This window comes from Artibeus jamaicensis, unplaced genomic scaffold (genome assembly GCF_021234435.1).
Source record: "Artibeus jamaicensis isolate MK-2021 breed Jamaican fruit bat unplaced genomic scaffold, CSHL_Jam_final contig_3191, whole genome shotgun sequence".
NCBI classification, from domain to species: Eukaryota; Metazoa; Chordata; class Mammalia; order Chiroptera; family Phyllostomidae; genus Artibeus; species Artibeus jamaicensis.
The window spans coordinates 64,468-80,575 of NW_026521747.1; the positions used below are offsets into that span (position 1 = coordinate 64,468).

Sequence of the window (16,108 nt, forward strand, 5' to 3'; positions counted from 1 at the left end):
AGACTGCCATGAGGGTGTCCCTGGACAAAGTTGTGAAGCTCTATGAGACCCCCCCAAGGGTTAGGTCATTGGTTGCTATGGTGGCTTCCTTGGCTGACTAGGCTTATCTGTTTGGAGTTCTCTCCTCAGGAATCCTGTCTCTTTCCTCTTCAGGGCAGGTCCAGTTTCACTGGGTCCTTTGGACGGCTCAGGCTCCGTTCTAGTGTGTTCTTGAGGGAACAGAAGCTAGCTTGAGAACCAAGCCCCACAGAAAAACCGGGGCAAGTGGAAGGGACTCCATGCCCATAATAGAAACTGGTGCAGGGAGGGAGCTGTGAAGAGAACTTGTGTCCTGCCAGTTACCTTCTGGAGAAACAGGAAAACAGTTCCGACCTCGCGACCAGGCAGTGAGGAACCTCCCCCTGGTGTCTGTACTGAGTTCCTCCTCAAGTACATTGTCATCTTGGTAACAGCCTTCTGACTGTTAATAACAAACCCATAAATAAGATGCAGGGCATTTGAGAAAACTTGCAGGCATAATGCTTTGAGTTCTGGCTCTCAGATGCTGAGCTCTTTCCTGATTTCAACTAACCCTCGAGGAATCTAGCAGCACCACTAACCAACCCACTCCACCAGACCTCGCCCTCCAGCCCCCAGGGCTCAGAGTCGGCCTACACTCCGTCACGCCCAGTTCTGGCTCTCAGACCCTCCACAGGCCACACGCCTCTGGACCGTCTCTCACCACAGCACCGAGGCACAGTTTTGGTCGCCCGCCTGTCTCCATTCAATCTGTATCCACGCCTCCCTCCTCCTGCCTTTCCCTGGCCACGTCCTGACCATCCCCACTTTCCATGGCCCTTGGGTCCCATCTGCATTTACACAGTCATTTTGAAGAACATTTTTTTTCTAACTGCTACAAAAAAACCCTGTCATTTGGGCAATATATGCAGATCCTTGGGGACAGCACGGACTAGGCTGACAAAACTGCTTACGTGGTTGGAAGTTCAGGCCGCTCAGGCCGTGGGAGAGCCCCTCACTGCCATCTTCTGTTCCCCGCCAACCTCAGACCTCCCGCCACCCTCTTCCTCTGAGCCCCTCTCATCACTCTTCCGGCCGGAGGTGAGACTGGGGGGCTTCCGTCCTGTTCAGTGTGGGCCGTGACCATCAAGGTGAAGAACACCGGGTCACGGTCACAAAGGAAGACGTGCAGCCGATGTGACAGAATCGTGTGACTAACTGACTCCTTATCTTTGGGGTCTAGATGTTCTACGTGGCCACTTCCCGGCAACTGAGACGCCTGGACTCTGTCACCAGGTCCCCGCTCTACTCTTTCTTCAGCGAGACCGTGTCGGGCTTGCCTGTCATCCGTGCGTTTCAGCACCAGCAGCGGTTTCTGAAACACAATGAGGTGTTGATTGATACCAACCAAAAATGTGTCTTTTCCTGGATTATCTCCAACAGGTGAGGCTTCCCCGGGTGTTTACCCAAATGTGCGCTTTGGGGTGCTGCGTGCGTGACCTTAGCTATGGGACAACAGGCATGGCCAGTGGTAAGAAAGTCACTCCAGCCAAACACACCTGCAATGGAAGGAGAGAGAAGACAGCAGGAGCTGTGGCGTCAGAGACCTGCCCTGGTCCCAGTGCCATTTCCCACATGAGGGGCGCTGCCTCCCCTTCTCTAGGGAAACCTCGCTTTGTTCGTTTTGACACCGGCCAGGACACAGCCACCTCACAGGCTCACCGCACAAGGCAGATGATGCCGGTGCGCACAGTGTGCCCCACCTCCTGCCCAGGTGCTGGGGGACCCGGGCATTCTCTGTTCGCTTCCCTGGGCGTGCGTGTGAGATTCTGCGTAGGCAGGACAACCTCTGCAGGCAGTGAGAGAAGCAGAGGCTGGAGGGAGGGGACTTGGGGTTTGGTAGGGAAAGCCAGTGACGACATTGGAAAGCTCGCATCCTGTGAGGGGACTCGCGGAGGAGGGTGAGCGTTCTTCACTTCCCCAGCATCACTAGACCCTGGTGAGAAGTGGCAGGTACTTGAAGGAGAAGGGTCTCGTAGAGGAAGTGGAACTCTCCAGCGCCTTCCACGAGGTCTGGAGGCGCTAAGGGCAGACCGCGCTCTCAGTGTTATCTGGGCCGTGGTGAGGCTGGGGATTTGACAGTGAAGACATTTGACTTATTAGGTACTTTTCAAGAAGGAAACAGGTATATGAATCAGTCCTGTTGGATGCCCATTGTAAATGTGTATCATATTTATTTGTGCAATGCTCGAATTTTGGGTGCGAATTTATTTAAATACAGTTTATTTGGGGAAGTCGGTGTTTATAAACATGTCTCTCTGTACCCTCCCTGCTCTCTACAGTCGGTCTCCCTGTGACCCCGCCACACCTACTTCTCCCCACCCCCACAGCCCTCTTCGCCTTTTCAACACCGTGAAATCGGACAGGATGCGCTGCGCTCTGCCCTGCCGCTCACACGTGGGCTCCCCCAGGGGGGTCCACCCTGCGGCCCACAAGCCGCACGCGGCCCAGGATGGCCACGCATGCTGCCCAACACAACGTCAGAAGTTCACTTAAAACACTGTGACTTTTTTATGTGATTACGCCTTGCAATGTATGTAATGTGAGGCCCAAGACAACTCTTCTTCCAGTGTGGCCCAGAGAGACCAAAAGTTCGGGCACCACTGAGAGTGTGGCACGATTTCCCCGCCTAATCAGAAGAACTCGTCTGGCACATTTGTTTAAGCGCAGGTTCCTGAACCTCACCCTAGGCCCCCTGAGTCAGAGTTTCCTGGGGAAGAGGCCAGACTTTTTTGTCATTGTTGCATGATTTCGCTTATTTTTACCAATTGCCCCTAACCAGATGACCCTTCTGATTCGGCAACTTTGGGAGGCATTGAACCATAGGGAGTCCCTTAGTTTAGCAAACTCCGCCAAACTAAGTACAGGGTCTTTTCTAAAATCCAACTGGAAAGACTTCAGGAACACATGGCAGGGTCAGACTGAAGCACCTGCTGGGAACATGGTTCTCTCAACTCAAGGCCCTAGAATGTTCTACAAACACCTCTTCTTTCCACTGCTGGGTCAGGTGAGGAATTGGATACCTCCCAGTGATGCCTCTCTCTGGTTCTGCTGTCCTACAGGTGGCTTGCCGTGCGTCTGGAGCTGGTCGGGAACTTGGTTGTTTTCTTTTCGTCCTTGATGATGGTGATTTATAAAGACACCCTGAGTGGGGACACCGTGGGCTTTGTGCTGTCCAATGCACTCAATGTGAGTCTGAAGGTCGGGGGGTGCGCTTCAATTCATGTGCTTGTTCTCAAACTGTGCCCAGAGTGTGCCCCGGGCCCATGCTCTTGAGTCTTTTTGAGATCCAGGAGCACTAGGGGAGACTGAGGTTCAAACCCTGGCTCCATCTCTTACCAATTGCGTAACCCATGGACACAATTCGTCCTCTTTCTACATAGGTACCAGTGTCATCTGGACATAAATGTTGTTGCTCTTGGGAGTTAAGAAAGCAATTTTTAAAAAGATTTTATTTTATTTTTCAAAGAAGGGGAGGGAAGGAAGAACTATTGATCAGTGTCTTCTCGCACCCTCTCCCCACTGGGGACCTGGCCCACAGCTCAGGCATGTGCCTTGGCCAGGAACCAAACCAGCAACCTTTAGGTTTGCAGGACAACACCCAACCCACTGAGCCACAGCAGCCAGGGCAAGAAAGCAATTTCATATGAGTCGGTCTAATAATTCCCTGTCCCTTTGCCTCTTTGATCAATTCTAGTCAAAAGAGAAAATATTAGTTTCTTCCCCATAATAATAGCAGTAACCAGAAAGTCTTTTGAGCAAATAACTTCTGTTCATTTTTCTTAGATTACACAATAATTGGAGATAATTCTGATAAAGAACATAGAGTTCAGTAAGACTATACTGCATCCTCAGAGTGACTAGGGGCTAAAGGTTAGACATTATTTCCCTGCACCAAAGACCGTGGCTGGCACTATAATAAATGTCCAATAAATGATACCCACTTAATAGGTCCTTTGGTCATCTTTCACGGTATCTTTCTGAACTAATACCGGGGGTTTGCACAGCTACCAGCGCCCTCTACCTGGTGCTGTCTCCCGGAAACATTAATGAGGCCCAGGGCAATCTCGGCGACACCTGGAAGGATGCGTTGTTCACCAGAGTGCCACACTGCTCCCTGTGCCACCGGTTCTTTGTCCACCCATTTCCAGGCTTATCAACCTAGGAGAGAGGGGACAAAGAATTAGAGAACTATTAGAGTGAACCAAAACAAACACATTCACTATCAACCATTTCATGTGGGTTCCACCTACACAACATGTGTAACTCTTAGTCTCCTCAATCCTGGGCTCTCCCTCTTTCTACCCACCATTCACTCCACTAGCACTGGTCTGAGTCTCTGCCTGGAGTGAGCTTCCTGAGGCTCTGGATCATGACCACCCCTGTGGGTGGTGAGAGGCGTCTCTGTAATGGCAGCAAGGCACTCGGGGTTTACAGGGTAAAGGGGGGACAGGACCCACCCTGAGGGCTGGGTTCTCAAAAGAGCTGTTGCTAACTGAGAGCAGAGAGAAGAGGCAGCCTTTGGCAGGTGTTTTCCCACCTGGTGCCTTTTCTTGTGTTTTCCCCATTTGTAGAAGGCCACCCACCACCCTTTCCGCAAAGAACATGAAGCTCACAGGCAGGAGAGCCAAGTTCTGGCTCCTCTCCACCACCTGCCAGCCTCTGCAGCCCCAGCTTTGGCCCCAAGACACTCCAGGCTCATACGGTCTTTCACGTGAGCACCACACAGTTGAGCGTTTAGGTCGAGCTGTTCGATGCACCCATCTCACGCACTTCCTCCTTTAAGGGGGTGAATATTAAACTTACGCTTTCCTTGCTCCCTGGTAGAGTAGAGCCTGGCATAACGCTGAGCGTTGACGAGTTGCATTGGTTTCTGAGCCTGAGATGATCTTTAGTCTTCTGGTTTTTCTGTAGATCACACAAACCCTGAACTGGCTGGTGAGGATGACGTCAGAAGTCGAGACCAACATTGTGGCTGTGGAGCGGATCACTGAGTACATAAACGTGGAAAATGAGGTAAGACGGTACCAGAGAAACTCGGGGACGAGGCAACGGCAGAGATGCGACTCCCCTGAGGGAGCCCTCTGCCCTTGTCTAGAGACCACACGTGGAGGTTTATAAAGGTTCACCTGCCGGTTCCCCTTGCTGCAACTCAAATGACCAGATTCCTTTCAACTTAGAATAGGAAATGGCTTGGGGAAAGTCACATCTTCAAATGTACTAAGTTAAATCCTGGCTTCATTCTGGAGGCCTTGTGAGAAAGGGTTTCTTCGACTGAATAAGGCAGGAACCTCTGGAAGCGGTAGTCTAGTTCCGCCCATTAAACGCAGATGCCCACAGGCGGCTGAAACACTGCTACCCCTCTACTGCTCTGTGACGCCAGTCCTATGGGGACTGTTCAGCTAACTGAGTCCATAGAAAACTTTTCCCCTGTCTCCTTGCCAGGCACCCTGGGTGACTGATAAGAGGCCTCCGGCGGGTTGGCCCAGCAAAGGGGAGATTCAGTTTAACAACTACCAAGTGCGGTACCGGCCTGAACTGGATCTGGTACTGAAAGGGATCACATGTAACATCAAGAGCCAGGAGAAGGTAGGTGGGGCCGAAGAAAGGCCGGGATGTGGGTCCTTGTGATGGGAGGGCAGTTGGACACAGAAGTGGTGAGTGAGCAACCAAGCCCCAGGCTTTCATCTTTCCTGCGAAGTGAGGGACAGGATCGGGCACTTCCCGGGCTGGGAAATGTAATAACACAGCACCACCACCAGAGGGCAGGATATAAACATGGGATCGATCGGACTTACTGGGGCTGTAAGGCCTTTCTGCTCAGCCCTGCCCTGCTTCCTTGCCCCTTTACTTCTGTAGCTGGCCGGGGATCATTTCCCGAGGGGGCCAGAGAATGTAAAGAGGAAGCAGGAAGCACAGCAGTGCGGAGCTTCTCCCTGCGGAGAGAATGGCCTAGTTCTCCTTCAGGTTTTGCAAAGTCCTGCACCCTCGTTTGGTGGCCTTTCTCTCTGAGGACTTGGGGTCTGATGTAGGACCAGAAACCCTCTGGGGAAGAATGCCGAGGTCCAGGTCAGGTCTGGTTCTCAGCTGATGACAGGCCTGATCGCTCCCTTCTCACTTCTAAACAAGGATTTTTAAAAATCTATAATTTCCAGTAATAATTTTAACAACAGCTGCCGATGCGTCCGTTTCCAATAGTCACTGTGGTTCTCGGCGAGCCACAGGCTAGGGGCGGGATGGGACAGCTGTCTTGTTCTGACGTCTCAGCCCTTTTCCCCACCGAACCCCAAATCGGTTCAACATCTTAGAGATCAAGTGGCCAATCACTGCCTCTTTCCACCTGTGACCTGTGATTCTGACTGCCTCAGGCTGCATTTTTCTCCACCAAGGATTACATGGTGACCTAACCTGGGGGCCTCCTTACAGATTGGTGTGGTGGGCAGGACAGGAGCCGGGAAGTCGTCCCTGACAAACTGCCTCTTCAGGATCCTAGAGGCTGCAGGCGGCCAGATCATCATCGATGGGGTAGATGTTGCTTCCATCGGGCTCCACGACCTCCGAGAGAAACTGACCATCATCCCGCAGGTGAGCTCTGGCACTTCCTCTGTCACACACGGCAGGGGACAGAGGCAGGAAACGTGTGCGTCTTCTTCTTGGTGTAGATTCCATGAGCAGTGTTATTTCTGCAGGCTACCCCGGGTGCCTGAGCTAGTTCCCTCCCTAAAACACACTGTTTCCAGAACTTCCAAAAATAAGGTCTATTTTTTTGTTTTCTCTTTTCTTTTTTCTTATTTTTTGTAATATGCTCGTGTGACTGCCTGTAGCTAGCCAGTAGGTGGCAGCAACACAACCCAAGTCATATAAAGCAGATGATTATTTAGCATTTCTATAGCCCAGCATGGTTTGTGCCACCTTTTGCGATCAGCACTAGCAGTTTTGCCACTGAAGCCTGAAACAATTAAGCTTTATATTCCTCACTTGATAAGGTTAAAAGACAGAGTAGGGAGTTTGCTGCAGGTTTCTGCCAGCAAGCCAACTCTCAGTGCATGGGCAAGAGAGACTTCCCTTCGGCTTCCTCTCTGGACCCCACCAAGTAAGGACCGTCCTGGAGGCTTCTGGGTGGAATGTGGGTCCTCATTAGAACCGCCCCTCCTCTGCTCCCTGCAGCCGAGTCTCTCTCGGGGTGGTTTTGGTTCTCGGGGGGTTTATTCGGTTTGATGCACTCTTTTCTCCAGCTTCTTCAAAGGCGTAATAAATTCCTCTCCGGTGACTGTAGCACCCATGATTCTTCTATTTCCACACCATGAGTTTTTCTTTGGGAGTGTGGGACTTGCAACCCAGCTTTCCCTCCCGGGCTAGTTCTACTCACTTTCTCCCTGCCGCCCAGCTCGGCAAGCCCCTTTTCTGCCATTAGCCCCAATAGCCCCATTCGTCCCTTGACACGCAGGACCCCATCCTGTTCTCTGGAAGCCTGAGGATGAATCTAGACCCTTTCAACAACTACTCAGATGAGGAGATCTGGAAGGCCCTGGAGCTGGCTCACCTCAAATCCTTTGTGTACGGCCTGCAACTCGGTTTGTCCCATGAGCTGACAGAGGCCGGTGACAACCTCAGGTAATGTTTCCTAACCCACCGACCCACAGGCAGTGACAGGAGGTGAGGGGAATGACTGCTTGGCTCCGTGCGCTAGAAGGTGCCTGGCACGGCCCAGGTGTGATCCCTCGTGTGTAAAGGGGACCTGCTGTGAAGATGACAGGAGAGAACAGATGAAAATGTGCATGGGAACTACTGATTGTTGGTGCATGTGCCCTCATGAGACTTTAAATGGAGTTCCCATGTCTGCCATTGTGGAGTTTTTTCCTTTTAGCTGCTCCCTGCAGTCAGGACAAAAACAATCCCGATGCCTAGTCCAAGCCAAGAAAGTCGGGTTTCACCGGTATGAGGTGCGCGCTGGACCTGGGAGTTCCACAGGATCCCGGGGGTTGCTGTGGGCATCCCAGGTGGGGCAGCACAGGTCTGCAGGGCAGCAGTGACGGGGACGTGGCATCCACAGAGTCCGCGGGCCCCCGAACACCTGACACCTGCAGAGACTCTCCGCTTCCCGGTGCTTGCTGCCTTCCCAGAGGCCTTCTATAAATGTCGACAGTTCACATTTACTTACAGCCTTCAGTACATGCTTAGCTATCAGTTAATAAGTTGACCTGGCAATTTCCCTTTGACAACTGAGTGTTTCCCTCCACACGCTGACGGTCAGCCCTCAGCCAAAACCCACTGCTCAGACGCAGGCCTTCCTGCAGTCCCAGGGGTCCTCAGAGTGGCCAGCAGGGCCAGGGCCACTAGCAGGTGAGGCTCATCAAAGAAGGGAGGCCCCGTTAACTCAATTAGTGGAGCAGCAGCTCTGGCTTCACCCGCGGACTTGTAAATGGAGATACTGAGGCTCTTGAGCAGAATCTGCAGTTTAGTAAGATTCCCCGGTGATTTTCATGTATATTACAGTTTGAGAAGCGCTGCCCAGAACACTGGTTCTTAACTAGGCTGCACACTAGAATCACTCAGGGATCTTTAAAAAAAAAAAAAACATCTCAGTGCCCAGGCTGCACCCCAGACCAGCTGACTCAGGGGCCCAGACGACTTCAGTGTGCAGCTTTGGGAGAGAAGGCTGCCACGTTTGTTTCCCCCCAGAAATGGGTGTAGGAACCAGCAGGACTTAAGTGCGCCCGTAGCCTATAGACCATTCAAACATTCGGTCGACAGGAACAGCTTGCGCACCCACCACATCCAGGCACTGGAGACAGAGCGGTGGAGGACACAGACCCAACCGCCGGCCTCCCAGCACCGATGGCTCAGTGGGGAAGACAGGCCTTGTGCGAGGAAAGGCCCAGCAGCAAATGCTGCAGACACGAGGGGCCCTGTGCAGCCCTCCGTCAGGATGTGATGGCGGGGAGGGGGGGCCTTGATGCTTCCGGCTTATAAGGAAAAATCACACCGTCCTTCTCTGCCCATGCTGGAGACACTCGAAGGCATCCCCAGCGCCTTGATTTCAGCCCGTGTTTGGTGGTGGTAAAACGTAAACTTCCCAGAGATGGATCAGCTGGGAGAGAGACACGGCAGCTGGAGCCAAACTGGGGCCTCAGCAGCAGCCTGTGATAGGAGGTCCGACAGAACAGCAGGAGTTGGGTGTCGGCTCAGGAACTAGTTTCGCAGTGGCCTCTGTTTTTACAGTACAGAGAAAAACTGGAAGTTCATCTTGGGTGCCTTTTCATCTGCAGAAATTTTCTCCCAGAGAATTACAGGACTTTTAGTCTAGCCACCCTCTGTTCAATATGTTCCCTGATGGCCACGGCAGGCAAGAGCAATCAGCTAATTACGGAGTATTTGCTCCACATCATTTCCCAAAGCTTCTCTATGTAAGTAAGAGGTCCGGCCTTCATTACCAGCTCTTCGCAAATTAAAGTGATTTGTGTTTCACAAATCCACAAATTCACATATTCAAGTTCCACATGCATTGCATCTCACACCAAGACATGTTCATTAGAGAGCTACATCTCTAATCGAGGCAGAAGGCCTCGAACAGATAATGAGCCTTGAGACCAGAATTACACATTAAAATAACAGATGGATTTGCGAAGGCCACTAAGAAATGCCACTGAGGCAGTGTTGCGGTATCTTTATGGTGTCGGGTCAGACACTGCAGAATTGAACTTGGGGCATCCGTCTTGCTTTGGACTTGTTGGCGTGCCAGGATGTCACCGTAGTCAAAGGCAAAGTGCTTATTCCTGCCCTCCTCTTTCCCAAGCTTGTTACACAAGAAAATTCCCTGGGCTGCTTGTTAAAAATACACATTCCTTGGCTCCTTCCTATTCCACCTGAGTACGGGGGGCCCACAGGTGTGAGTTTTTAAAATCAAGTACTTGGGTCTTCTAATTCACGGGGAGGTTTGGCGAACATTGCCCGTGGGAACAAGGAACAGCTGGTGGAAGAGGCCGCGTGGCATTGTGGACCGGGGCGGTTAGGGTGCGGGTTTTCTAAGTCTCCTCGGCCGGACCTCCCAACCCCGGTTCTTCCTTGGGCCCTGGGCTAAGGCGTGTTTTCTCCCCTGGTCTGCAGCATCGGGCAAAGGCAGCTACTGTGCCTGGCCAGGGCTCTGCTGCGGAAATCCAAGATTCTGATCATGGACGAGGCCACTGCGGCCGTAGACCTGGAGACGGATCGCCTCATCCAGATAACCATCCAGAAGGAGTTCTCCCACTGCACGACCATCACCATCGCCCACAGGCTGCACACCATCCTGGACAGCGACCGGTGAGTGGGGCGGTTTAACCCTTTGTCGAAGTGCGGGTGGGTCACTGCGGGAGGAGCCGCCGCCGTCATTTTACTGGGGAACAATCGGAGAGTGAGCGATTTCAAGTCATTTGTCCGAAATGATATACATCAAGGTAATGAAAGCCGACAGGGTCAAGGAAACTGCCTTACGGGGAAAATGGAAAACCGTGTGTCGCTGTAGCCGTCACGGAGCCCAGGGAGGTGGAGGCCCAGGCCCGGTGGCAGGCGCTGGGTGCGGACCCCCCCCCACGGGGCTCAGCTGCGCCCCCCGAAACCTGCGTTGTTCCTCTGACGGACCACGCCGGACACGGGGGTGAGGTCGGCAACCCTAGAAACGGGGCTGCCTTAAACAATGTGTATCTTAAAAAAAAAAAAAAAAAAGCTTATGTAATGGACTCAGATGGCGAATATTCTTCTACTACTTGATTCTCTGTTCAACATTTCATACGGATTTCGTCCGAGTTGGAGCAAACAGCTGTGGTTCATTCATTGCGCTGCTTTGTAGCCTGGTAGGCATGACCGTACCAGGACGGAGGGCTGGTTGTTAGCAAGGCCGAGGCCCAGGTGCTGCTTTCTAAGGCCGGCGTTTCCCTCTCCCGCGTTTCAGGGTAATGGTCCTGGACAACGGGAAGATTGTGGAGTATGGCAGCCCCGAGGAACTGCTGGAAAAACCTGGCCCCTTTTATTTTATGGCCAAAGAAGCTGGCATTGAACGTGGGAACAGCACAGCACTGTGACGGCAGGTCCCGAGGCTCAGAAAGGACTAGAAGGATCATTACTTATTTAATTTCATTTTTTGAGAACTATATCATATGTAGAGAAAGGTGTGTAAAATGTGCATCTTAAAGAAGGATTGTAAGTGAACAGCTGTGTACCCGCTGCCCAGGTGAAGAAAATGAACAGCAGCAGCTCCAGCAGACTCCCCAACGAGCCCACTCTGCCCCTCATCCCGGCTACCCCACCCCCGCCCCGCCCGAGACCGCTGTGCTGAGTTCCGTGATAATTATCCCCTTGCCTTCCATTTAGTCTTACCACTTTGTATGTATCTTTAAACAATGTGTGCCTTTTTAAAAACTTATGCAAATGGCTGGCTCATACTGCACACATTCTTCCACGACTTCATTCAGTATTATGTTTGAGTCGTAGCCATTCCACGCCCATAGTGGGGCGAGTTCCTTCTCACTGCTCTGTAGTACAGCAGGGGGTGAGTGTGCTGCTGTGGACCCATTCTAATGCTGGTCAGCAGCAGGGCTTTTTTTTTCCTGTGATGAACTGTACTGCTATGAACATTCTAATATATAATTCCTGAGATGTATGTGCAGGACTTTCTTAGGGTGTAATGCAGGAAGGGGGGCGTGCACACGTTTACATGAATATATTTGGTTAATGCCAAACTGGCAATGCCGACGAAAAGCTCTTTGTCAGTCTGATGGGTATGGATTGGTACCTCAGTGAGGTTTTCACTTACATTTACCTGGTTACTGTTGAGGTTTCACAAAGTAGAGTACAAACCGCTACCTGATCACGGCCTGAGGTTCCGATATGAGGTTTCTGCTGGTTCTCACCCATGGCGCTTTATGTCCTTGCATGCCTTGTGAATTTTTACGAGAAGCTGTTCACGCTGTGGACATTCTCTGAGGCTGGGTGAGCCTGAGCTGTCCTGAGAACCCCTGCTGCCTGTGTAGGTTTCCTCAGATCCATCCCCCTATGACTACCAGGGATCAAATATGCAAAACTTAAAAAAAAATCATTTTTATTGTTGTTCTATTACCGTTATCTCCATTTGCCCCCTTTGCCCTCCTCCCCTCTCCCACATCCGTTCTCACCCTGTTGTCCATGTCTGTGGGTCATTCATTCATGTTCTGTCTTCTGCTTCAACCCTTCATTCAATGGCCACCCAGAGTCAAGGTAAAATTCCTCAGTACGGTGTAATGAAGCTCCCTAACATCTGATCCAACCTCATTTCTTCTAACTCCCATAGGCTCCAGCCACAGTAAATGCTTTTAGATTCACACACACGCACCCTTTGATTCTAGCCTTTTGCTTTTCTATCCCTTCTGCTTGGAATCCCCCGCTACCTCTAACTCATTCTGACTCAGCCAAGAGGTTCCCCTCTCCTCTTATACCCCAAGCTAGTGTCAGCGCTGTTGTCAATTTCAGTCCTTTTCTGCATCTGAACCAGAGTTCTGTGTTTGGGGACTTCCTAAACTCAGGATGCTTCGTGGGAGACAAGGGTGCAGCCATGTGACTAGGTCCCGTTAATCAGCTGTGCTGGCACCGAACGAACTTCGGACGCCCGTGACACAGAGAGGCAGGGCAATCTGTCCTGGGAAAGGTGATGGCAGTCGTGACAGGCATGGCTCTTGTCTGAGGGTAGCCGTGTGGTGGTTCCAGCTGCAAGGCCCGGCGATAGTGTAGCGTCGGGTAGTGTGGTGACTTTGTCGGAAGTTTCTATGTTTGGATCTCCCTCAGTAAGCTGTGAGCCTCTTGAAAACAGGAATAATTTCTTACTCATTTTCTTTCTCTCTTTCAGTGGCCAGAATATAGCAAGCATATGCATGTTTGTTCAAAAAAACGTTTTAAAAATTGAATGGGAAAAATGAATGACAATGCAGAAATAGAGTTGAAGAAAACAAAGTAACTCCACATTGACACATTGGCACAAACAGGAAAAAGAAATGTACCAATCAGACCTCAGTTTTCTGCAGGCTAGTTTTCTATGTGCGCCTTTCGACATATCCTCTAAAGAAATTCATTTCATTCAGGTATTAGGATGAGAATTCATTTAATCACAAATGCTAACCAGTCGTATCTTTATTTAAAATTAGCAAACAGTATTGTACAAACACTGACATTTAAATCTCTAAAAATCTAAACTTTTACAATTTAGATTTACTTAGCAAAGACCACATTCAATTATAAGCATGAATTTAGTATTCTACATAGATTAGACACTAAGCAGTTTTCTTAAAGGCTTCAATTCACCCTGTCTGAAGACACATGTAAAAGATTATGAAATTGCATTAAAAAATTGGAAGCGCTCCATTTTCATAGTATTCCTTTTTTGCTTTATAATTGGTTATGCTGTAGAATTTAAGTGTTACAGTGTAAAAAGCAACGAGTCAGGGAAGAAGAAAAAAGAGGATCATATAAAAAGCTGTATTTCCTTTAGGTAAGACAAGCATAAAAATAAGAATTACAGGAAGAAAAATGACTTAAAACTAGTTTGGTTTTTACAGACTTTTAAAAATGGACTAACACAGAGCTCTTCTTCAACTCTGACAATCAAGGCCTTGGTCGCCATGTTGACAGTCTCTCGGATGGACACCTTGGCACTCACCGCACGGCCATTCATTTGGCTGTTCTGCTCCAGAGTGTCCACAGTGAAGCACTGGTTCTGCAGCCCAGCCTTTGGGACACTTACCTGCCAGGTCAGCTCACACCTGCCTGTTCTCTCCCGGCAGCAACTCTGTTGGTATCCATCCGCGGAGACTGTCCGGTGTCGAGTTGTCCACTGGTTGTACCTCTAGAGAGACATCCCTCCCCGTGGGTGGAGCTGACACCCTTGCCCAGAGCTGGCTTCTTTGTGCACGAGCACCCGTGCGCTGCTGCATCGTGGTCTGGTTTGTTAGTTGCATCATAAAGACAGAAACTAGTCCCATAAATATTTGCCTGGTACATTTACTAGTGGTCCAGTTAGTTACTTTTATTTACAGTTATCTGTAAACCAATTACACTTTGGCAAGCTCTTCATTTTCCTTCATCAAAAGGTTTCGTTTTGCTGCATAATTGACTTCACTGTTGATGGATGACCAGGATATTTTTGTGTTAGCTGGACCTGGGGTAGAGGTGAGGCTCAAGGGCCAAGGCTGTCCTGCTGTTTTTGTAAATAAAGGTTTTTCTGGAACACGGCCATGCCCACTTGTTTCCCTGTTATCCTTGCTGGCTGTCGTGCTACAGTGGTGGCGCTGAGGGGTGGCGGCGGACTGAGTGGCCCGCAGAGCCTGAACTATGTACTGTCTGGTCATTTACAGAGGAGGTTTGCTGGTCCCTGCTCCAGCGACGCTGGTATGGCCTGGGGTGCATCCTTTCCATTCCCAAACAGACAACAGGCCTAAAGAGTGTCACGACTCTATCCCTGTGGCAGGTAGATAAAACGGTCCCCAAAGACGTCCAGGTCCTAATCCCCAGAACCCATGAGGCTTACCTTACATGGTGAAAGGGGAGGTATCGGTAAGGACATTGCGGTGGGGAGAACATGCAGCTGGGCCAGTGCAGTCACAAGGATCCTTGCGAGAGTCAGGAGGGTCAGAATCAGAATGAACACGATGTGATGAGAAGCAGAGAGGTTTGAAGATGCTGCTGATGGCTTTGAAGGTGGAGGAAGAGGCCACAAGCCAAGGGGTACAGGCAACTTCTGGAAGCTCGAAAAGGAGACAGATTCTCGCCTGGAACCTCCAGGAGGAACCAGACATACTTGACTTTTGCCCAGTGAAACAGATTTTGAGCTTCTTTTTTTTTTTTTAATTTTATTGATTATGCCATTACATTTGTTCTATTCCCCCCTCCACCCTGCATGCCCCTCCCCCACCATTCCCCCCCTTTAGTTCATGAACACGTGTCTCAAGTTCTTTAGATTCTGTATTTCCCCCTACTATTCTTACCCTCCCCCCTATCTATTTTCTATCTACTGTCTATGCTACTTGTTTTCTGTACCTTCTCCCCCCTTCTCCTTCTCCCACTCCCCTGTTGCTAATCCTCCACATGATCTTCATTTCTATGATTCACTCCTGATCCAGTTGTCCTCTGAATTTGCTTTTGTTTTAGGTGTGGTTGTTAATAACTGTGAGTTTGCTCACAGTGAGTTCAACTTTTTTATCTTCTTTTTCTTAGGTAAATCCCTTTAACATTTCATATAATAAGGGCTTGGTGATGATGAACTCCTTGAATTTGATCTTATCTGAGAAGCACCTTATCTGTCCTTCCATTCTAAATGAAAGTTTTGCTGGATAGAGCAATCTTGGTTGTAGGTCTTTAGATTTCATGACTTGGAATATTTCTTTCCAGCCCCTTCTTGCCTGTAAGGTCACTTTTGAGAAATCTGCTGACAGTCTGATGGGGACTCCTTTGTAGGTGATTGTCCCCTTAGCTCTTGCTGCTTCTAGGATTCTCTTCTTCATTTTAATTTTGGCTAATGTAATTATGATATGCCTTGGTGTGTTTCTTCTTGAGTCCAACTTTTTTGGTACTCTCTGAGCTTCTTGGATTTCTTGGAAGTCTATTTCCTTTGCCAGACTGGGGAAATTTTCTTTTATTATTTGTTCAAATAATTTTTCCACTGGTGGTTGTGTCTTTCCCCCTTCTGGTACCCCTATAATTCGGATATTGGAGCGTTTAAAGATGTCCTGGAGGTTCCTAAGACTCTCCTCATTTCTTTGAATTCTTGCTCCTTGACTCTTTTCTGTTTGGCCATTATTCGCTTTCTTCTGGTCCACTCCATTGATTTGAGTCCCAGTTTCCTTTTCATCTCTATGGGTTTCCTGTGGAATTCCATTAATTTCCCTTAGTTTAGCCTTCATATGTTTCTCTAATTTGTGGCTATAATCAACCAGATCTGTGAGGATTCTGATGACCAGTGTTTTAAACTGTGCGTCTGAGAGTTTTGCTATTTCTTCGTCGCTTAGATTTATCTGTGGGGCTTTGAGGTCTTCCTGCGACATTTTTGGTC

General features: G+C 49.8%; 1 protein-coding gene across 1 annotated transcript in view; it reads left to right on the forward strand.

Annotated features, from left to right (window-relative positions):
* The window catches only part of LOC128627121 (ATP-binding cassette sub-family C member 2-like), a gene marked incomplete at its 5' end in the record, with an annotated part of 78,525 nt that extends 63,507 nt beyond the window's left edge, over positions 1-15,018 (forward strand). Inside the window, 8 exons of the mRNA XM_053663514.1 lie at positions 1,241-1,440; positions 3,120-3,246; positions 4,972-5,073; positions 5,503-5,646; positions 6,484-6,642; positions 7,505-7,671; positions 10,165-10,359; positions 10,988-15,018. Of these exons, the coding sequence (XP_053519489.1) occupies positions 1,241-1,440; positions 3,120-3,246; positions 4,972-5,073; positions 5,503-5,646; positions 6,484-6,642; positions 7,505-7,671; positions 10,165-10,359; positions 10,988-11,117 (1,224 nt within the window). The remainder of the gene's footprint in view (positions 1-1,240; positions 1,441-3,119; positions 3,247-4,971; positions 5,074-5,502; positions 5,647-6,483; positions 6,643-7,504; positions 7,672-10,164; positions 10,360-10,987) is intronic.
* Between the last annotated feature and the right edge of the window lie 1,090 nt (positions 15,019-16,108).